The sequence below is a fragment of the Pelophylax lessonae genome (assembly GCF_965119305.1).
Source record: "Pelophylax lessonae genome assembly, chromosome: 2".
Lineage (NCBI taxonomy): Eukaryota > Metazoa > Chordata > Amphibia > Anura > Ranidae > Pelophylax > Pelophylax lessonae.
Window position 1 is genome coordinate 185859187 of NC_138769.1, and position 24052 is coordinate 185883238.

A 24052-nucleotide genomic window follows, 5' to 3' on the forward strand; every position below is an offset into this window, starting at 1 on the left:
CCTGCCGCAAGACGTCCTGGACCATAGGGTATTTGGCAACGAATCGCTGCACGACCAAGTTCAGGACATGTGCCATGCATGGCATGTGTGTTATTTTGCCCTGTTTCAGCACGATCAGCAGATTGGCACCGTTGTCGCACACTTTACCAACTGTCAAATTGTGTGGTGTCAGCCACTGATCTGCCTGTGAACGCAAAGCTGAAAGGAGTGCAGGACCAGTGTGGCTCTTGGCTTCCAGGCACAACAGACGCAGCGCAGCATGGCAACGTCTCACCTGGCATGTGAAATAGGTTCTGGGGATCTTGGGCGGCGCAGCGGAAGAGACGGTAGCAGCGGAAGAGGAGTAAGAGGAGGCAGGCCTGCATGCAATCCATGGCGGTACAACCAAATCTACACGGTGCCACGGGTTACATGCTTGATGGCCATCAGAAGGTTCACCCAGTGGGCAGTAAAAGTGATATACCTTCCCTGCCCGTGTTTGCTAGACCATGTGTCTGTGGTCAGATGTATCTTGGCACCAACACTGTGTGCCAGAGATATATTCACTTGCCGCTGAACATGGCCATACAGCTCTGGAATGCCCTTCTGCGAGAAATATTTCCTGCCTGGGACCTTCCATTGTGGTGTTCCAATGGCCACAAATTTACGAAAGGCCTCCGAGTCCACCAGTTGATATGGCAGTAGTTGGCGGGCTATCAGTTCCGACAAGCCAGCAGTCAAACGTTGAGCAAGAGGGTTATCCGGCGTCATCATTTTTTTACGCTCCAACATTTGGGCCACAGAAGCCTGCCTTTTTCCAGAACAACGTGACGACGGCATGATGGAAGGTGGAGTGGAGGACAATTGTGAGGAGAGAGGAGAAGGAGAAGGAGAAGAGGCTGGACGGTGAGAGCCTGGAGTGTGGCTTTGTGGGTTCTGACGGTTTTGCTCTCACTGGGCTCAGTGATGAGAGTTCAGGTGCCTTCTTAAGGCGGTTGTCCCTAGGTGAGTGTTGGGCTTACCGCGACTTATGCGTTGACTGCAAAGGCTGCAGATGGCAACACTGTTGTCAGCAACGGACACATTGAAAAAAACCCACACTGCGGAGCCAAGTGCCGGCGTCCTGGGAGCGCCAGATGTGACTGTACATGGTTGATGGCTCTCTCTTGATACATTTGCAGTCTGCTTTGTACCTCTTGTGCAATGCAAGTTCTGCCTGCCTCTCCTCCCTATCTGCCGGTCCGTCTCTCCCTCTGAACTCCCCTCCTCTTCCTCTCTTGTGGCCATCCACGTGACATCCATAGACACGTCATCATCCACGTCACCTTCCCCACCACTAACATTCAAGATCTCGGAGTAGGCAGCAACAGCGAGGACCAACTTCCTTGGGCTGATCTGGGTACTGTCGTCAGACTGCTGAGTGGCGACTGTTGCTACCTCCTCTTCCTGATCTGATGCCAAAAATGGCTGTGCATCGCAAATGTCTTGTGATGGATCAGAAAATAATTCCAGTGACTCAAGCGGAGGGTATGTGGTGGTGGTGGTGGTGTTTGTGGTGGTGTCTTTGGGGGTGCACACAGCAGAGAGTGAAGAGGGTGCAGATAGAGAGGATGAGGAGGGTGCAGAAGAGGAAGGCTGAGTGAGCCACTCAACTAAGTCTGGTGCGTCCTTTGACGTAATCGAACGCACCTTCTGCAACTTCACACTTTGGCTCCGGCCTACTGCTCCTGCCCTACCCCTACCACCCCTGCGGAAGGGCCTGCCTCTTCCTCTGCCTGTCATTTTTTAAAATACCCTGTGACAAAAGTCTCTAGAGAATCGCAGTATATCTGGAAAAAGGTATATAACAGGTGGCTGAATCCTTTGATAATGCTTGGTGAAGCGAAACATGTCAGGATACATCATATTGGCCTAATTTGAACCTATCATGCTGTATACTTGTGGATGTCTGTAAATACATGTCATTTTTTAATAAAACGTATTATAGCATTTTTTACACTTTGTGCTTTCGTTTGGCTTGCTTACATGGTCATTGAACGTGGAGTTCAACTTTCCACATCCACTTGTGCCTGCGAGATCTTCAATATTTCTCCCGTGAACAGCTGGTTAAAGAGGAATCTATATACATCTTTCCTGCTAGGCTCTGTTGACCTGTCTACTGTATAGTATTACGGGTCTATAATTTTTGGTAAGAGTGTTTAAGACAATACTTCATATGGTGATGGCACACCACTTCATCTAGTTAATCACCCCTTTATGAATCTTATCCTTTTACATGTGGAGGATATTCATATAATACCTGCTCCGCCTTTATGGATATTTATATAATGCTTGCTTAGCCTATATGCTGTATAGTATTATAGGCCCACGCTATCTGGTAAGCGTATACTATACCAGGATTTTCCCTTTGGTGACTGGACTCATACGTTACTGGTGGATTTTAGCATCTTTTCAGGACAATTATCCTTCTGGTTGTTTTTTATTTTTTGCTTTCTGGTAAATGCATATTTAATCCTTATACCTGGTGACGATTTTGTTTGGTCACTTTATCTCTCCCTGGTCAGTGCACCTTTGTGAATGTTCCACATTCCACTATTCACAATTTGTGGGTAATAATGTGCGCACGTTGTATGTGATACTTCATCATAGGCGGTATCACACTATATATATTTTCTTTTTATGTCACTCATTACAATCTGGTCTGGATGAGGAGTTCCTCTCTTCTGCCCCCGGTGGAGGATTATACATTCAGGAAACAGCACCAGATGACATCTTCTTCAAAGACACCTGAAATTAACCTTGAAGCCTAAAGCCCCGTAAACACGTACTGATCGTCGGCCGAACGATCGGCCGTCTTTTGTCCAGGGCTGTCGTGTCTGTTGAAAACTGCAAAAGACTGCACACGAATTTTGTCGGCCAACAACAGCCGACTGCAGAAGTGATGTCATGTGATGGTTAACTTTCCTTGTCTTTTTTCTTTTCTGAGCATGCCCAGTCTTGCTAATCTGCTGTCTGTCGGCCGAATTCTGTACTGACTGGCAAACAATCGGCCGTTCTGGTGTTGGCCAACAAAAATTTTAATGCCTGCACACCCGATTCTGCCGAAAATGCACTGTCAGAAGCATCATACTAACAAGCCTACAATCGGCCGATCGGTCGTCGGCCGAATATTTACGGCCGACAATCGGTACGTGTGTACGGGGCTTAAGTGACTTGCTTGCCCTGTGGTAGCGTAAGTCCACTTGCTCTGGTAAGCACATATATCTACTATTACAACGGAGAACAAGATTTCTACTCTTTTATTTGGATTTTAGATATTTAGACTTTTTGTCACTAGTGACCATTTTTTCACCTATGGATTGAATTTATGGGACATTTCAATAATGGACTTTAAATTTTTCATTTCTGAATAGCGGAGTTTTCGTATTTATTCCCTTCAATATATCACCCTTTCAATGTTATGCACTTGATATATGAACAGTTTTGGGTTCATTCTTCTTCTTATAGCGCTGCACTTTATATGTTTTTATTCTTTTCACCAATTTTTTTGTCAGTTGGTAGTGCTGGCAGCTTTCGTTTTTTGGTCAGCGCGGTATTTACACCTTTTATATTATATAACACCAAGCTTCAATCTGTGGTATTGGGGGGCCACAGGTTTATCACACCAGTTCTACAAATAATTGGCCAGTAACTGTTGTTACTGTGTGTAGCACAGTTAACACAGCAAAAGAGGCCACATTTTTGCAGGACTAAAATACACTCTTAGAAAAGTATACTGTTAAATAACACCCCACTTCAATATGTGGTATTGGGGGGCCACTGGTCTATGACACCAGTTGTTCAAAAAATTGGCCAGTGAGTTTGGCACTGTGTGTATCCAAGTTAACACAGCAAAAGAGGCAATATTGTTGCAGGACACAAATACACTTAGGAAAGTATACTCAGATAACACCCCACTTCAATCTGTGGTATTGGGATGCCACAGGTTTATTACACCAGTTCTACAAATAATTGGCCAGTAACTGTTGTCATTGTGTGTAGCAGAGTAAACCCAGCAAAAGAGGCCGATTTTTTGCAGGACTAAAATACAATCTTAGAAAAGTATACTGTTAAATAACACCCCACTTCAATATTTGGTATTGGGGAGCCACTGGTCTATCACACCAGTGGTTCAAAAAATTGGCCAGTGAGTTTGGAACTGTGTGTAGCAGAGTTAACACTGCAAAAGAGGCAATATTGTTGCAGGACACAATTACACTTGTAAAAGTATACTCAGATAACACCCCACTTCAATATGTGGTATTGTGGGGCCACTGGTCTATCACACCAGTTATAATACATTAAAAGTGCCTTTGTCACTGTTTGTAGTATTGCTGCAGCAATGCTCAGTCACCACACCAGTCACAATGCTGCACAGTGCACAATACAAATCCATTATAATATGCTTTCTATATTACAAAGTATATTATACCGTGGATTGCACCCCTATATAGTGCACTGCACACCTATACCAAATAAATTGCAGCCCTTTAAATGTTTTTTGTGGACATTAACAGAGCGATTTGTGTCACTGCTGATCTATGTCCCTGGAGCACACTGGATACCTGTCCCTAAACTGAACAGAAAATGTAGACCTATACCAAATAAATTGCAGCCCTTGAAATTACTTTTGTGGACATTAACAGAGCAATTTGTGTCACTGCTGATCTGTCCCTGGAGAACACTGGATACCTATCCCTAAACTAAAAAGAAAGTGTAGTAGACCTATACCAAATACCAGCCCTGAAAAGGACTTTTGTGGATCTTAACAGAGCTATTTGTGTCTGGCAATCTCTCCCTAATGCGCACAGCCAACCTCTCCCTATGCTGACAAAAAGCAGAATGTGAAATGGCCGACAGCTCTGGTCTATTTATAAGGTAGGGGGCATGTCCATGTGCTGAAATGTTTCAATTGGCTGTCCCATTCCACCTGACGGCTGCGTCATGGGTCAAAGTTCTCCCCAATGTAAACTAATATGGCCGCCGTGAACAAGGCCATGTGTTCGCAAAATTGGCGGGTAGCAAACAAGCAAAATTTGCCGCGAACCGACCGCCGGGGGAACCGCAATGCCATCTCTAATTATACGCTATTGAAAGTTCATGCTACCTATCCTCAGACTTCCGTAGCTGCCCCCATCCAGGCTCCTATGTGCACATATTTTGGGAGTGTGAAAAGATAGCTTCAGTGTGGCAAGAGCTTTTCCACTTGTCCTCTCAGTTGACAGGTAAACAGACCACCTTGACTAAAGCTGACTGCTTGTTTGCTTGTTGCTCTCTCATATTCCTGACCTTTCAAAACCAATGGAAAAATTGATTTTCACTCTCTGTAATGCTTTGGGTAATTGCCTGCTACTGGAAGTCTTCAGATATCCCATTTTCTCAAGTTGTTGCTACAATGGATGCAATTATGTTGATAAAGAAAATATCCTAATTTGACTTCAAATGGGACCCATTGATTTATACCGTTTGCCTCCTACCGACTAACTTGATGATGAATTTCAGTCACCTTGTTTACTGAATAACACCTTTTCCCATAAAGGATACTCTTGTATTTTAGTCTTTATTGGTTTCATGGATGATTATGATGGTGCCCATTTCTAACTTTTTATATGTTTGCACTGTGAATCATTTTTATACATTTTTTTCTTTGTACGATGGCAGATATATACTGATGTTTTGCATTTATTATACTGCCTTTCTATGCAAAGGATGTCTGCTGTAACATTTTGATATGTATTTTCTGGATGCATTTAATAAAAGTTTGTATCTAAAAAAATTCTAATATTTTCTGCTTTGTTATTATTTGACAATTTCTTCTTTTTTTTACCAAAGGAGATTTCTTTAAAGATGCCATTCCTGAGGCAGACCTATATATTTTGGCTAGGATTATCCATGACTGGGAAGAAGAGAAAAGCCTGCAGCTGCTGAAAAAGATTTACCAGTCCTGCAGACCTGGTAAGCTCATAGTCTGTAGGAGGATGACGATTTATAAAATAATTTGAAATGGTTTCATGAATCATCATTGATAGAATAATACCTTTTACATACCTTCCCAGTAGCCATTCCCTGTTCTTTTCTTTGCGCAACAAAAGCGGAGTTTCTGAACTTTTTATGGGGCCACAAAACCAAGCTCATCTCATATCGGGTTCTTGCTCTGCCTAAGGAGCGAGGGGGAATTGGCTTCCCAGACCCCTTTAAATATTATTATGCAGTCTATATGTCCCACACATTAGATTGGATCAAACATGAAAAAGGAAGGGTAGGCCTGGAACAAGATCTGTCACCACTTCCTCTGCAGGTGCTTCAGGTGGAAGTCTAAACCTCTCCCGCTAGAGGTGAAACAGCACCCTACGATAGGTACTACATTGGCCGTATTGGCCAAAATGGACTGCCTAGGTTTACGCTCCACAGACAGTTAATCTAATGTCTCCCATAATTAGTGCTCAAGAATTTATTCCAAGCTTGGAGGATATAAGATTGAAAAATGTTATTTTGACCAACCAATTCCGGGTTAAACATTTTCTGATGTGAGGCAGATGGCGGTCCATTTCGGAGATCCAGGCCATGATCTCTCCCCCTTTGGATTTGTGGAAATCCATGCAAATACACAATTTCTTAAGCACCAACAGATAGAGAAGAGAAGAGTGAACCATAGTAAGATTACTTCGTTCGAGCAGCTTTTTTCACAGACTTCCCCTATGCGCCATACTTTTTTAATGTCTTATCCTCTGATTTCCAAACCACCTTATGACTTTGTTCCTCTCTTCCTTCAGAAATGGGAGAGAGATTAAGACATGGCCTTAACCCCTGCACAGAGGGATCAGGTTCTTTATTTTGCCCATCGGTCCTCCCAGTTCAGCAGATGCCAGGAGGCAGGATATAAACTTCTGATCCTTTGGTATAGGACCCCTGCACTCCTCCATAGGTTCTATCCCACTGTTTCTCTATTGTGTTGGCGATGCCAAAAAGAACCAGGCACATTGTTGCACATTTTTTGGTCGTGCCCTAGTGTACAATCCTTGTAGGAAGATGTCAGACAGCTGATTCATAAGCTTACTGATCTATCTCTGGAGATGCACCCAGAGACATTCCTACTAAACATTACCCAACTTTCGAGATGTAGGTACAAGAGATCTCTCCTGATTCACTTGCTTATTGCGGCCAAGGTGTGCATCCCACAAAAAAGGAAACACACTGACCCTACAATGGTTGGTCAATGGATAGCTGTGGTAAACAAGATCAACAATATGCAGGGCCCATGAAATGTAAGGAGGAACAATTCCACAAAACATGGTATTATTGGCACGACATTCAGTGTTCACGAGATTAAGCTTCCTACCTGTCCTCTTGAGTTGTACAGGATCAGGCCCAGTAGTGATTAATTGCTTGGTATTCTTTGGCATTTTGGGCGAGCGCCAGCCCCTGAACCAGTCCCTTTATTTCCTTCTTCCCTTTCCTTTTTTTCTGATCCCCATCTATGCTATAATTTAGGTTTATAGAAAAGAAAAAAAAAATACTCTTTTGGCTTAAGCCTGCATGGGTCAGACCCCTGCTTACGCACTAATATTAATGGTTCTTGAATTGCATGTTCCAGGGGCATTTTCTAAAATTTTCTATGTAATCAGATTTCTAATGGTTACAGAATTATACAAGATGACATGGTTTCAAATGTGTATTGAAATTTTTCATGGCTATTACTGTTATGAAGGTTTCTGATCTGCCATGTTTGGCAAACTACTTTTTATTGTACTGTACTATAGTAGTTAAGGTTGAATAAAGACAATAGTCCATTCAGTTCAACCTGTGTAGGTGTGTGTGGACGTATTCATTTCCCATTTCCCTGAATGTTTTTATCCTTGAGACGTACGTCCAAGAGTCTTTTAAAAGTAGCCATACTCCCCACAGTAACTACCATTTGTGGTAGAGAATTCCACAGTCTTGTAGCCCTTACTGTAAAGAACCCACTGCGTAGTCTGAGGTTAAATCGCTTCTCCTCTAATCGCATTGTATGGCCTCATGTCTTCATACATTCTTTGCGACTGAATTTTTTTTCTATTTTTATTCTATTTTTTCAATTCATAAATTGCTATCATGTCCCCTCTCAGGCGTCTCTTCTCCAGGGAGAATGAATCAAGCACTTGCAAGCGCTCTTCATAATTAAGGTCCTCCAATCCCCTAATCAGTTTTGTTGCCCTTCTCTGGACTCTTTCCAGCTCCAACACATCCCTTCTGAGGATTGGCAACCAGAACTGGACAGAATACTCCAGATGTGGTCGGACCAGAGTTTTATAAAGTGGCAGGATTATAGTTTTATCTCTGGAAAACATCTGCTTCCTTATGCATGCCAATATTCTGCCGGCTTTGGCAGCTGTAGCTTGACATTGCATGCTATTGTTAAGTCTATCTTCTACTAAGACTCCCAGATCTTTCTCCATTTTTGAATCCCCCCAGAGGTTTCCCCCCTAAAGTGTATTGTGCTTTTATGTTTTTTGTCCCCAAATGCAAAACCTTACACTTCTCCACATTAACCACTTGCCCACTGGGCACTTAAACCCCCTTCCTAACCAGGCCAATTTTTAGCTTTCAGTGCTCTCACATTTTGAGTGACAATTACTCAATCATGCAACACTGTACATATATGAAATTTGTGTCCTTTTTTTTCACACAAATAAAGCTTTCTTTTGGTGGTATTTAATCATCACTGGGTTTTTTATTTTTTGTGCTATAAATGTAAACATCTGATAATTTTGAAAAAAAATGCATTTTTCTTCGTTTCTGTTATAAAATTTAGCAAATTAGTAATTTTTCTTCATAGATTTTGGCCAAAATTTATACTGCTATATATCTTTGGTTAATAAAACAAAACAAAATAAGTGTATATGTGAAAACTAAATAGTTAAAACCTGCGCTAAAAAGTGTATAAATGTAAAATAATGTGAATAAAACTGTGCTTCCTGGAGCTGCTGCTCACTAAGTAAAAGACCAGAATGTGATAAAATCAGTAAAAAAGGCAGTGCTAACAGGTAATATAATAAATATATCCGTATAACTGTGTTCAAAAATCCAAAAATACATATAGAGTAAAGTGCATATCGTGATCAATAGGTATAAAATTCATACATATTAAAGTGCAAAAGAATGTTACAATGGTATGTCCATGGTGCAACAATGTGCAGAAATATACTGTGCAAAATACAAAATATATTGATAAAAGTGCAGTCCAAAAAAGTTCCTTCAAAGGATTAAGGTGCTGGAAAGGTGCTCAAAAAATAATCCATAAAGTGCCCAAGTGCTCTTCAAAAGGAGAAACCCTCCATGGGGATGCACTCACCAGATTGAGGATATATATATATATAAAGTCTTGAGCAGATATATTATCCCCTGGACAAGTAGATGGATCCAATACAGCCTCCTATCCAATGCAGCCTCTTTTGAATGGCTCCCTTATTATCTCCTCTCCACTCCTCTCTCTCACCAACAACGTGTGTCAAAAGAAGGGAAAGAAGCCAGACATGGTGAAGCCCGTAGGGTGCATTTATTAAAAATCATATATAAGAGTTGTACTCACAAGCGTGGTAAACAAATGAGCATTGGTAAAGCAAAAGCACGATCAGTCAATCCACTTCTGCGTACGCTGCCGGCTTGCGTTCCGCGGTGGTTTCAGGAAGTGACGTCGTGATGCTCCGCTGCCCGGAAGTGCGTCGACGCGTTTCGCCCGCCTACTTTGGGCGTTATCAAAGACACCATTTCCGGTTGGGCGGAACTCTTTTATACTGAATAATTTTGGTGAATATCCAATCACAGGAGGCGGGAGAAACCACACCTTCCTAATACAACTATCTATTACTTATGCAAAGCCGTGGGTGTCCCCATAGCATCACAGGAAATGGGACAAATACCCGGTTTCCATAGTACGAATTTTAGAAACAATAGTAATTTTTTATTTAGCCAATTCCTGGTCTAACTATCTTACAGAGTATAAGACACGCCAGGAAAGTACAAATACCCCCCAAATGACCCCTTTTTGGAAAGTAGACATTCCAAGGTATTTAGTAAGAGGCATGGTGAGTTTTTTGAAGTTGTAATTTTTTCCCATAATTCTTTGCAATTTTTTTGTTTTTTTCACAAATGTATCATATTAAAGGGTTATTTCTCTCACCTGGCATGTGCATACCACAAATTACATCCCAAAATACATTCTGCTACTCTTACTGAGTATGGCGATACCACATGTGTGAGACTTTTACACAGCCTGGCCACATACAGAGGCCCAACATGCAAGGAGCACCTCCAGGCGTTCTAGGAGCATAGTTTACACATATAATTTCCTGACAACCTATCACACTTTTGAAGGCCCTGAAGCACCAGGACAATGGAAACACCCACAAAATGACCCCATTTTGGAAAGCAACCAACCCAACGTATAATCTCTTAGGCATAATGGGTCTTTGGAACATATGATTTTTGTCCATACGTTTTTGGAAAACGGGGAAAGAAAATGAAAATGCATTTTTTTTTTACACCTAGTGGTCGATTTATAAGATATTTCTAAGACACAGCATGTGCATACCACACATTTCACCTCAAAATACATTCTTCTACTTCTCCTGAGTATGGCGATACCACATGTGTGAGACTTTTACACTGCCTGGCCAAATACAGAGGTCCAACATGCAAGGAGCACTTCCAGGCGTTCTAGGAGCATAATTTACACATATAATTTCCTGTCAACCTATCACACTTTTGAAGGCCCTGGAGCACCAGGACAATGGAAACACCCACAAAATGACCCCATTTTGGAAAGCAACCAACCCAACGTATAATCTCTTAGGCATAATGGGTCTTTGGAACATATGATTTTTGTCCATACGTTTTTGGAAAACGGGGAAAGAAAATGAAAATGCATTTTTTTTTTACACCTAGTGGTGGATTTATAAGATATTTCTAAGACACAGCATGTGCATACCACACATTTCACCTCAAAATACATTCTTCTACTTCTCCTGAGTATGGCGATACCACATGTGTGAGACTTTTACACTGCCTGGCCAAATACAGAGGTCCAACATGCAAGGAGCACTTCCAGGCGTTCTAGGAGCATAATTTACACATATAATTTCCTGTCAACCTATCACACTTTTGAAGGCCCTGGAGCACCAGGACAATGGAAACACCCACAAAATGACCCCATTTTGGAAAGCAAACACCCCAACGTATAATCTCTTAGGCATAATGAGTCTTTGGAACATGTAATTTTTGTCCATATGTTTTTGGAAAATGGGGAAAGACAATGAAAACACATTTTTTTTTTTTACACATAGTGGTCGATTTATAAGATATTTCTAAGACACAGCATGTGCATACCACACATTTCACCCCAAAATACATTCTGCTACTCCTCCTGAGTATGACGATACCACATGTATGAGACTTTTACACTGCCTGGCTACATACAGAGGCCCAACATGCAAGGAGCACTTCCAGGCGTTCTAGGAGCATAATTTACACATATAATTTCCTGACAACCTATCGCACTTTTGAAGATCCTGGAGCACTGGGACAATGTAAATGCCCACAAAATGACCCCATTTTGGAAAGAAAACACTCCAACATATATATTTTATGAGGCATAATGAGTCTTTTAAACATGTCATTTTTTTCCGCAAGTTTGTGGAAAATGTGGAAAGAAAAGAAAACGCAATATTTTTACACAAAGTTGTCCATTTATAAGATATTTCTAAGACGCAGCATGTGCATACCACAAATTGCACCCCAAAATGCAATCTGCTGCTCCTCCTGAGTACGACAATACCACATGTGTGAGACTTTTACACAACCTGGCTACATACAGAGGCCCAACATCAAAGTAGCACCTCACATTGTTGAAGGCACTTTATATTTCTAACACCTAGCATGTACATATCAATATTTACACCCCAAAAATACATTCTGCTGAGCAAAAGGGTAAAGAAAATTTTTCTTCATCCAGAAAAACATTTCTGTAGCCCCTCACATATGTGAGACCCCTGTGTTATAAATTCCACTACTCCAGTAGCAGGATAAAAGATCAGTCCAAGAGGCAGGCATAAAACGTGGTCAATAAACAGTCCAGGGTCAGTTCCAGAGCAGGCAGAGATGTACAGTTAAGTGTTAGGCAGAAGCGTGGTCAAAAAACAAGCCAGGGTCAGTTCCGGAAAGGCAGAGGCATATAAAATTTAGTGCAGTGGCATAAGGGGTGTGGAGGTAAATGACAAGATTTGAAAATTACATTTAACATACTTCACTAATACTGTAGAGAAATATGGTAACGGTGGAAACACTGACCTATACAGAGGCCAGGTTGGGAAGGACACTCGGGACAATAAAATGATGTGTCCCTTCTAAATCCTCTTCTGGAGCAGACTCTGCATTTCTTCTGAAGTTTTCGGCCTGTTTCACTGCGGGGGAATCGTTCAGGAAAATGCCGCTCATAGAGTCTGCTCACTGAATCCGAGCGAATGCTTTCTGGTGGGCCTTCAGGGTACACAAGTGTGGTGATAATTTCTTCCTGGTATTGAAGATAGGATATGGGGGTCTCAGTAGATTTGCGGTAAATAATATAAGTATTATACATGGCTAAACTGAAAAAATAAATGGAGACTTTTTTGTACCAATGGTGGGTTTTTCTTGTGGGAAGGTAGGGTTCAATCATTTGATCATTGAAGTCGACTCCTCCCATGAATAAATTGTAGTCGTGGACACATGCTGGTTTCTTGATTGGGCCGTTTCTTCTTCTGGGGATTTCCACATAGGTGTCGTTTTGAATAGTTGAGAGCATGTAGACATTTCTTCTGTCCCTCCACCTGATAGCCAATAGCTCATCGTTCTACAAACTTGCTGTCTCCCCTCGTCGTAGTTTTTGATTAACAAGCTTTTGCGGGAAGCCCTTCCTATTGGCTCTCACTGTACCACATGCTGGAGTCTTCCTCCTGTGAAGATTGCGGAAGAGGGGCAAGCTTGTATAATAATTATCCACATATAGATGGTAACCCTTTTCAAGGAGTGGATATACAAGCTCCCAAACAATTTGTCCGCTGACTCCAATGTACTCTGGGCATTCACGGGGATGCAGCTGGGTGTCCTTCCCTTCGTACACCCGGAAGGAGTAGATGTAACCTGTGGCTCTGTCACACAACTTATAGAGTTTAACCCCATATCGGGCCCTTTTGCTGGGGATAAACTGCTTGATGCCCAGCCGTCCTGTGAAATGGACAAGTGACTCATCCACGGATATATTTTTGTCGGGGGTAAATAACTGGGGGAATTTCTCAGAGAAAAAAAATTTAGAAGCGGCCGAATTTTAAATAATTTGTCGTATGCTGGGTCATTTCGAGGAGGGCACTGGGTGTTGTCATTGTAATGCAGGAACCGCATGATCATTAGGTATCTTGATCTTGGCATAATGGATGAGAAGATTGGCATGTGGTGAATAGGCTTGGTTGACCAGTAGGAGTATAATTCATTTTTTTTGTGAGTCCCATATTAAAAGTGAGTCCTAAAAATAATTTAAATTCCTCCACTGTTATTTCTCTCCACTCAAAGGGACAGGCGTAACTTGAACTTGGGTTGCTTGAAATTAACTGTTGTGCATAGAGGTTGCACTGGGCCACAATGGTAGATAGGAGGTCTTGGGTAAAAAGTAAATTAAAAAAACCAATAGGGGCAAAATTTTCTGTGTTCACCTGGACACCTGGCTGGGCGGTAAAAGGGGGGATGTTTGCTGGGCCTGAATTAGGGGGACGCCACAGAGGGTTTTGAAGGGCATAGGGAAGGCTGGCATGGGTGCTAACCCTTTGGGGCTGAGATGACACCCCACTAGTGCTTGGCATTTCTTGCAGTGGTACTCCAATTCTTGTGGATGCCACTATGCTACTAGTGGATGCCACTGCGCTAATGGTGGATGGCACTGAGCTGCTGGTTGATGCCACTGCGCTAATGGTGGATGGCACTGAGCTGCTGGTTGATGCCACTGCTCTATCTGTGGTAGCCTGCTCCTTGCCAAAACGCCTTGGTTTCCTGGGCACACTTTCTTCATCCTCCGATTCTGTAGCAGACCTACTGCTTACAACTGGTTCAAATTCAGAATCAGACTCCGAGAGCTCCTCGCTGCTCTCGTCGGTCAAACCAAGAAGCTGGCATGCCTCTTCAGCGGTAAAACATTTTTTGGCCATACTGGTGACTGTGGGCTGTGGTGACAAACTGCTGAGATATGGGAACTTGGGCTGATGTGGCTGCACTGATGGGTGCTGATGTGGCTGCACTGATGGGTGCTGATGAGGGTGCACTGGTGGGTGCTGATGAGGGTGCACTGATTATCTTGCACTGTTGTGCGCGGATAAGGCGGCACTGACGGGTGCTAATCTACTTATAGGGTGGCACTGATGTGTAGTGGCACCGATTAGCACTGTAGTGGCACTGATGTGGCGCACTGATGTGGCACTCTAGTGGCACAGAGGAGCACTGATGTAGCACTGATGTTCACTGTAGTTGCACAGTAGTGGGATTGATGTGACACTGGTGGCTCAGATTTGACACTGATGTGGAACTGATGGGCACTGTAGTGGCACAGGTGGCACAGAGGAGCACTGATGTGCACTGTAGTTTGACAGTTGGCACTGATGTGGCACTGTAGTGGCACTGATGATTGACTGATGTGACACTGACGGCACAGATGTGGCACTGATGTGCGACTGATGTGGCACTGGTGGCACAGAGGAGCACTGATGTAGCACTGATGTGCACTGTAGTTTGACAGTTGGCACTGATGTGGCACTGATGTGAGACTGACGGCACAAATGTGGCACTGATGTGAGACTGATGTGGCACTAGTGGCACAGATTTGACACTGATGGGCACTGTAGTGGCACAGGTGAGCACTGATGTGCCACTGGTGACACAGATAGGCACTGTAGTGGCACTGGTGGTACAGATGAGCACTGATGTGGCTCTGATGAGTACTGATGTGGCACTGGTGGCACAGATGAGCACTGTAGTGACACTGGTGGCACTGATCTGGTACTGTATGGGCACTGGTGGCACTTTGGTGGCAATTTATTGGCACTGATGACACAGATGTGGCACTGCTGGGCACTGAAATCACTAATAAGGCAAAGACAAGGCTTACTGTAATAACAATCTCTCTCCTCTCCACAAACGCTGTATTGGTGTGAGGAGAGGAGAGCTCAACCCCTGCCTCACCCTGATTTGTTGACATTGTGATCGCTCCGTCATTGGACGGAGCGATCACGTGGTAAAGGACCGCGCTCATTGGTCCTTTGCCGTGATCCGTGATGCTTTGGGTGCCCGGGACCCTTCGAGCACGGACACTATTGTGTGCGCGCCGCCCCAGGGGGCGCGCGGGAGCGCAATTTCTGGGAGGATGTCCATGTACGCCCTCCCAGAACTAGGAGACCGCATTGCAGCCGTTTTCCGACCATAGGCCGGTCGGAAAGTGGTTAAACCTCATTTGCCATGTAGTTGCCCACTCTGCGATTATTTTTCAGGTCACTCTGTAGAATTCCTGCCTCACTATGTGAAGTTATTGCCCTGCTCAATTTTATGTCATCTGTAAAAACTGATATTGAGCTACTGATCCCGTCCTCAATGCTATTTATGACTAAAATGAACAAGATTGGTCCCAGGACTGAGCCTTGGGGGACCCCACTTTCCACCTCAGTCCAGTCTGAGTATACGTATACATTATTTATTGCCACCCTTTGGACACACCCTTTTAAGCAGTTCTGTATCCAAAAGCAGACATTGTGGTCAATGCCTGCAGACCTTATTTTATTTATTAAGCGTAATGTGCTTTGCTGAAGAGCAAAATAAAAAACTATAAATGCAAAACAAAATTAAATAAAATAAAATGTGCTGTCATTGCAAAACTAAAGTAAATATGGCTTTACCTTTCCTATTAAAAAGTGTCAGAATGTTTATACTGCTCTGATATAACAGTGTCTATTTATACAAATAAGCAAAGATCTGTAAGTTAGGAGAATCTCAACTTATTTCTATAAATCATAAAAATGCAAGATCGTTTTAAGTGACACTAAACTGAAGATAGAGGATACAATTCTGTGCAAAAATATATATATTTATTAAATACTTCAGTGCAAAATAAATGTCAAAAATATAATTGGTGATAAACACACAGTTTCAATAAAATGCAATAATATATATCACAAAGGTAATATGAGAATAAAATCAAAGAATATTATCTCAGAATAATAAAATGATCATAACCAAAGACTTTTAAATATGAGTGACAGTCTACATAAAAGATGGCAACCAATATGACAGGTTTGACATGTGACTTCTCTCATCCAACAGATATTCAATTTCTATGTTTTAAATACAGTTGCATGGATCAACATTGTTGGACCATGCCTTAAAAAGTCCAGATTGTATTGATAAGATATGTTTCTATTTTCTTAACCTACCATAAAGAATACATCACAACTGAACCCTTTTACTAAAAGCCAGAATCAGCTTAAATCCCAAGATAAAAGAATTAAACCAATCATACTGCAGTTAGAATGATTTAACTTCAAATCTTGATGCTAACAGGTTAGGTGATGGGTCAGTTAGGTGCATCTAAATAAGGCAGATCAAATATCTATATGAAGAATAGGAACATACTTTACCAGCCAAATTCTATTGTCTGAGAAGTCACGTTGTCTTGGTTATAGGATCAATGGTCTCCCCTGAGTTTCAGAACTCCCTCACGATCTTTTCAGTCCTCAGCTCTCCCCCTCTCTTAGCAGACTAGGATTTTTAAACCCCCCCTGGAGTATGGGCGGGGATCTCATTACCATATAATCTCCACGTCACTAAAAGCATCTAATTACTATAATCAATTATTGGAAATTAAAATTAAACATCCACTAGGGGCAGTGTTGCATTACTTATTAAATTTTGTTTTAACATACGTCATAACATACAATGGCCTACTATTAAAAGTGACCTTGATGACCTGTTGACTAGTGAGAGCCCATTAAATCACTTGTCTGTGTCTTACACTGTCAATTAAGATGTCTGGCCTTTAGGATTTACAACACCTTGATCAGTCCAAGTAATTCTTATATAAACACTCCTACCACATGCCTTGAAATGAAGTAATACGTTTTTAAGACGCACAAGTCCTTACACATCATAGAAAAGTATACTTATGTATATATATATATATATATTATATATCTAATATTATATAAGTATCAAGTTCACACTTCTATATTAATAAGAATACAATGTACTATCGTTAATATACATCTTACATATGATGATGTTTTCTATAAAAACTTATATGGTTCATCTTTAAATGTCTGCTAGAATATAGTGGGGTATTGTCCATTGTTATATACAGATAAGATAACAGGCCAGACTAGCCATGAGTGACTAGTACGATGTCTCGCCAATTGATTCTTATCTGATGAGATGTGTAAAGGGGTCTTATTTATGACTGCAGACTTACAAGGATTTTCTGTAGAACTTAAGTCTAAAAAGGCATCTTGTAAAAGAACATGAACTTCCCATGAACTCCTAACAAAATGGATCCTGTCCTGTTCAGAATCTTATATGCATAATATGGTATATACATGGCTTTTAAAATCATTTTTATTCTATTAGTTAATTACACCCAATAGTCCCGACATATCCCCCCCCTTTCTTCCCAGTAGGCAAGTGAGCAACTTAGGCATATCTGGGGAGAAAGCTTTTAGAAGGAGTAGCAAAAGAAAAAAAAAAAAATGTCTTGTTCTCTTTTTGTAAGAGAATAATTCATATTGGGAATTGTTCAAAACTTTTAAGTAAAGCGGTAGAAAAAAAAAATTTGAGAAAAAAAAAAAAAAAAAAAAATCAGTTCAAAAATGTCAGTTCGTAGCGACTTTGCTTAGCGTTAGCTATGTCACAAACTGTTCCTTGTTAGTCTTTTTGAATTCTGATCTCCTGGTAAAATAACTCAAATGTTCCTTGAAATCTGCATCTCCAGTTTGCAAAGTTTTAATGGAGACAGAAATTAACTGCTGCAATGGCATTGGCAACTACCATTCAAAGCGTAGTAAAACATTGTTGGCAATCAGGAATCCGAGAAATCTGTTTGAACGTCAACCTTGGATGTTGGTTGGATAATGAATGGTTTCAGCATGGCCTAGAGTGTCATACACCTAGACTGAGGTTTTGCTCACATGCGCAATGCACCATTCTCACATCACCTTCAACTGAAAACAGGAGATAATGTGATTCCTCTTAAGGGATTTCCTCGGATCAAACGCACAAAGATCTGTAGAAACAAATCTTCCTCTCCTTCAACAAGAATCTGTGGTGTCTCGCAGCTTGATTCCTGAAGAGGGACCTGATGCAATGAGAGGTTCCGTCCTGAGCTGTGCTCTAGGGAGAGATCCATCCGATCGCGGTGTCTTTGGCAAACATCATCGTCTGTACCAATCAACGACCTGGCATGGAAGGTTAATCTCTTCCTATTGGATGAAACATACAGTATGAATATATATATTCCCCTCAATTGATATTTTTCAGAATCACGCAACAATAACGAAACTTTGCATGTAAAGATCTGTTAAGTGAGAGAAAATATCACAATGTCAAATCATTAAGTACATTAGGTTTCTTCTTCAGCCTCGCCGTCCAGCATTCTCAGTTGGGACCTAGGATGACAAGCACGTAATTGATTGACATGAACCCATTTTTCTACAAAACCATCACTCTTGACAATTTTAATCTTGTAAGCCACAGGTGAGATCTTATCAATGATGGTGTATGGACCCTTCCATGAAGGAAGAAACTTCTTTTCCTTTACTCGATCCCGAGCAAAATTGTACAGATACACCTTATCACCTGTTTCGTACTCCTTCTTGGTGGTTTTGAGATCATAATAAGTCTTGTTACTTACAGCTGCTTTCTCGAGGTTCTTCTGCGCAAAAGCAAAAGCATGTTGGAGATGTTGACGTAGGTGCTCCACATATTGATGTGTCGTGGCTGCATTGATCAGATTGTGATCTGATGTGCGATACAACAAATGTTGAGGAAGAATCATTTTCCTACCTGTCATCAGTTCAAAGGGCGACATCTTGGTGGCAGCGCTTGGTGTGGCTCTAATAGCCATGAGCACTAGAGGCAATTTTATGTCCCAGTCTTTACCTGATTCTTTGATGAATTTCTTAAGGATGTTGACAATGGACTGGTTATAGCGCTCCACTGCTCCACTAGATGCTGGACGGTATGCAATGTGCAACTTCCGTTTTACCCCCAAGATTTTCCATAGCTTAGACATTACCTCACTGGTGAAGTGCCGGCCCTGATCCGACTCGATCCTTAATGGCAGACCAAATCTGGAAAAGACATGGTTAACAAGCAAAGTGGCACATGTTTCAGCAGTGTTGTTATGAGCTGGTAAACATTCTACCCATTTGGTGAAGAGACAAGTGACAGTCAACATATAACGGTTACCTCGGGACGACTTTGTGACAGGACCTATAAAGTCAATCTGGATATCAGACCATGGCAATGAGAAACCCTTTCTTTGAAGCGGGGCACGATGCGTAGGGCCTTGAGGTTGGAATTGAGCACAGACCAGACAACCCTGACAGTACGTTTGGACATCTTTCAACATATGAGGCCAGTAAGCATAATCACGTAGTAACTCATAAGTGATCTTTTCACCACGGTGACCTGCTGTGGGTGCGTCATGGGCATGTTGTAACATTAGGCCTCTAAATGTAGTGGGAACTACCCACTGTTGAAGACCATTCTTAGATGTCCTCATTAGTAAACCATCCTGAATTTTGAACTGAGATTTAGTTCTCACAAGTAATCGGAGATCTTCCTTTTGGGCATAATCTTCCTCCGATAGGGGGTTGTTAATAGGATCCTCAATGTGTTTATAAAAGATTCCAAGTATAGGATCGTCTTTTTGGCTTTTAATTAGATCCTCACTTGTGGATTCTTGACTCCATTGTGCCACATTATTTGTATTTTGAGCGCTAGCTCGTTGTCTAGTGACAGCTTCAATATGTATCAGTCCTAATAAATGATCTATATCCACATTTGTTCCATTTATGGCACCTTGTTTAGCAAGTTGATCTGCTAGATCATTACCTTCCTTGTCCATGTTCTGGGTTTTAGAATGACCTTTAGTTTTCTTCCAATAGATGGTTAGACCATTACTTTTGACTAATTCATCAATGGCACAGAATAGCTTGGCGTGTTTTACAGGTTTGTTATTGGACCGTGACATGTTATTTCTTTTCCAAGTAGGCAGGTATTCAACAAAACTATTACGTACATAATTGGAATCGGTGACTATAACAAATTCTGTGATGCTGTGCTCTATAGCAATTTGAACAGTTTTGTATACAGCTGCTAATTCGGCCACTTGGCTGCTCTTAGCACCAATGCTGTATCCCACTGAAATATCTGGAAATCCACTGGTCCAAGCGATTCCAATACCTGCTACTAGTTTTCTCTCCTCCCCTGTGGCGGTGTGATAAGCACAACCATCAATATACACACATGGAAGTAAAGGACAGTAATCCTCATCATATGCTTTGTAAGGGGAAGAGATTTGTTCCTCTAAGAAATCCTCTATTGGCTCCTCTTTATGAGAATGAGCCGCACAATCATGAAGTTCGGCAAGTCCTTGAGCTACTGGACTCTTTTTATTTTGTTTATACCGAATTTCTAATGGCCAACCTTGTAAAGATAACGTCCATGCAGTTATTCTGCTGTTGGACAAATTGCCATCTCTAATTTTGTCACTTTGTAAATATTGTAGTGGTTGGTGTGCCGTTTCAACAATAATTTTCTCACCCTGAATATAACTTCTGAAGTTTTGAAGGGCCCAGACTGTGGCTAATAGGGCTTTTTCACAGTCATTAAATTTTACCTCTACAGGTGACAGGGCCTTGCTGGCATATGCGATGACCTTGTTTAGTTTGTCTTGTTTTTGACACAATACAGCACTAATGCTGAGATTTGTAAAACCAGTTTCCAGGTAAAAGGGTTTACCCCCCTCTGGATATATGAGACATGGGGCTTGGGTGAGTCTCTTTTTAAGTTCAACCATGGATTGTTCCTGGTCTCCCCCCCATGTCCATGGTACATTCTTCTTGAGCAATGTCAACAATGGTTTACTGATTTCTGCATAATTATCAATAAACTTACGTGAATAGTTCATCATACCCAAAAATGATCTCAATTCACTGACATTGGTAGGTGTTTTAGATTTCAACACAGCATCTACCTTCTTCTTTTGAGGATTTAGGCCTTCGGAAGTGACCTCATGTCCCAAGAAGTTTACTTTGGTGCGACACCACTGGGCTTTCTGTAATGAAATTTTAACACCTGCCTCTCTCAACTGGTTAAGCACATGTCTAATCTCCTGGATATGCTGTTCAAAGGAGGTGCTTTTCAACAAAATGTCATCCACATATGTCAAATTTCCCCTTTCGGTAGCATCAGGCATCGCCTTATGCAAAAATACAGCAAATTCATGACCTGCATTTATATAACCAAATGGCATACGATTCCAGGTGAACTGTTCCTTGCCAAATGTAAATGCTAGTTTATATTGGTCTTCAGGACTTACCTTGATGGTCCAATAGCCTTGGGCACAATCCAGTGCAGTGAAAATTTTGGCTCCTTGCATTTGTGCCAAGCATTGGTCAATATATGGCACGGGCCAGCCGGACATATATACACGCTTATTGAGCTGTCTGAGATCAGCACACAAACGCCATTGACCATTCGGTTTGAGGATACCAAGGATAGGATTATTATAAGAACTGTGCACCGATCTTATAATGCCTCTCTCCTTGAGATTCCTTATTATTTCCGCTAGCGAATCGTAACAAGCTAGTGGAAGACGATATTGCTTGACATAAACGGGAGGTGCCTCTGGATCAGTTTGAATCCTAGCAATGTGGATATCTGTTTCACCACAATCATAGGAATCTTTGGCAAAGATGTCCTGACACTCCAGGAGAACTTCTTTTAATCTCTGGCGCTCTGAGTCATTAGAGCATCCATCAGCTAAGGAGACTTCCTGCTGGACCATTTCTAAAAACCCTGGAAAAGCTTCAGGTTGACCTATTTCATAGGCTTCTTCAAGTTTGTCAGTGAGGTCATGACTTGGCTTATTAGTCTCACCGATAGACACACTATATTCCTTTGCTTCCTGCTCATTAAGTGGATGATCAAAGGTAAGGGAAGATTCCTCCACCTGGCAGGTACTTCTTTCAGGATCAAAAGGATAAATTGAATTAATGGTGAACAATCCTTCAGGAGAAGAATTAAATGTTTGTTCGACCATCTGTTCCTCGGTGAGATATTGTTCAGGAATTAGGCCGATGACTACATTTTGAAATCCAAAAGTATAATAATCTGAATCTAAGGCCAGACCAATTACAGTGTCTTTTGACAAATGGATTTCATTGGGAGTACTGTTGTTGACAATTATTTGAGTTTTGGATTGGTGAATATTTACCATGGGGATAGGACTTACTGAAATTCCCAGTTGTTGCATCCTATTTGAGAGGCATATTAATGCATCAAGGTTCTTTAATTTTTGGCCTTTTGGTACCTGAACAGGTAATAGGAAATTATTGGAACCTGGAGGAATGACAACATTTTGTGGTACTAATACCTTTACTGCATATGGCAGTATCTGGGATGATCTGAGGGCCTCATATTCATTCATGAAAGCACATGGATCCTCTTTTAATCTAGTCCACAATATGGAATTCACCACATCCACGTGTATGGCAAACCGATGTAATATATCATTGCCAATGTACATTTGACACCTTGGCTCATTGAGTACCAGGAATAAATGAGTGGCTGTTTTACCCCCTATGGAAATAGATAACATGCATCTTGCAATGACATTGTGACTTTCAGAGTTATCATCCAATTCATGGACCCAGTTATCTTGAGGGTTAGGATACTTAATTACTTTAGGAGTGGCCACTTGTTTTAGCAGATCCCTACTAATGTAACTGTGTTCCTGGCGCAGATCCAGTTTAGCCCTTTTAGTTCTTCCCAGGTCATTAACCTGTAGGGAAAAGAACATGTCATCATTCACCCTTTCAATTCCTGCTAAGAATTGTGTATGATCACTAAACCCAGTAGGGACAGGATCTTCGGGATGAAGGTGAATGGTCAGAACATCACTTTCCAAGCAAACATTTTTAACTCTTTCAGGGGACACACATATGGTGTTATCCTCCCGTCCACCAACTGTACAGGTGGGAGTGGCTTGTAGGAATGAGATGTCTGGAATTTGGGAATTCCTGAAATGGATCTCAATGGAGTCCGGTCTTTCTTCAATTACATGGCAGTTACGTTTACTGCGATAGGACTGGGAGTGCTCATAATTAATCTGCATTTTTGCTTGGGACCAAATAACCTTATTAATGAAATCCACAATGGGATTCAATCTCTTAAGGAGATCTATGCCAATAATCAAACGATCATAGGGCAAATCAACTATCAATATGGGATGGCAAATTATTTTATTTCCCAAGTTGATGGGCAACCAAGCTTCTCCTCTGACCTTTAAAGCAGTGCCTGAAACACTTATGAGGTTAGCTTTAACACTTTTCAGCTTGTATTTCTCAGAAGATAAATCCTGAATTTGTTGAAAATATTTCTGAGATAATATAGTTGCATGGCTACCTGTATCTAATAAAGCCATTATTTGTGGTAAATCATTATGCAATTTAATTTCCAGATAATACCTGTCATCAATTTCCTGTAGTGAACACAAGTATTTAGAATGATCAGTGAAAAGAATGTCATGTTGTCTCTTACCCCTCGACCCCCCTTCCTTTTTCACACAGGATTGCGTGCCTGTCAGTTTCACAGAGGAAGTTTTGGAAGTCTGCAAAATAGAGTCACAGACAAGTCGCCCCTCCTCCTTGCCATCTGGCATTGGAAGGGTTAAATTCTTTTCAGGCATACAAACAACAGGTTCAATGATTTCACT

At 41.6% G+C, this 24052-nt stretch overlaps 1 protein-coding gene across 1 annotated transcript in view; it reads left to right on the forward strand.

Moving 5' to 3' along the window:
* Nucleotides 1-24052, forward strand: part of LOC309546495 (acetylserotonin O-methyltransferase-like) — a 157668-nt gene that overhangs the window by 99942 nt on the left and 33674 nt on the right. The window contains exon 7 of the mRNA XM_082246234.1: nucleotides 5851-5973. Coding sequence (XP_082102360.1) covers nucleotides 5851-5973 — 123 coding nt within the window. The remainder of the gene's footprint in view (nucleotides 1-5850; nucleotides 5974-24052) is intronic.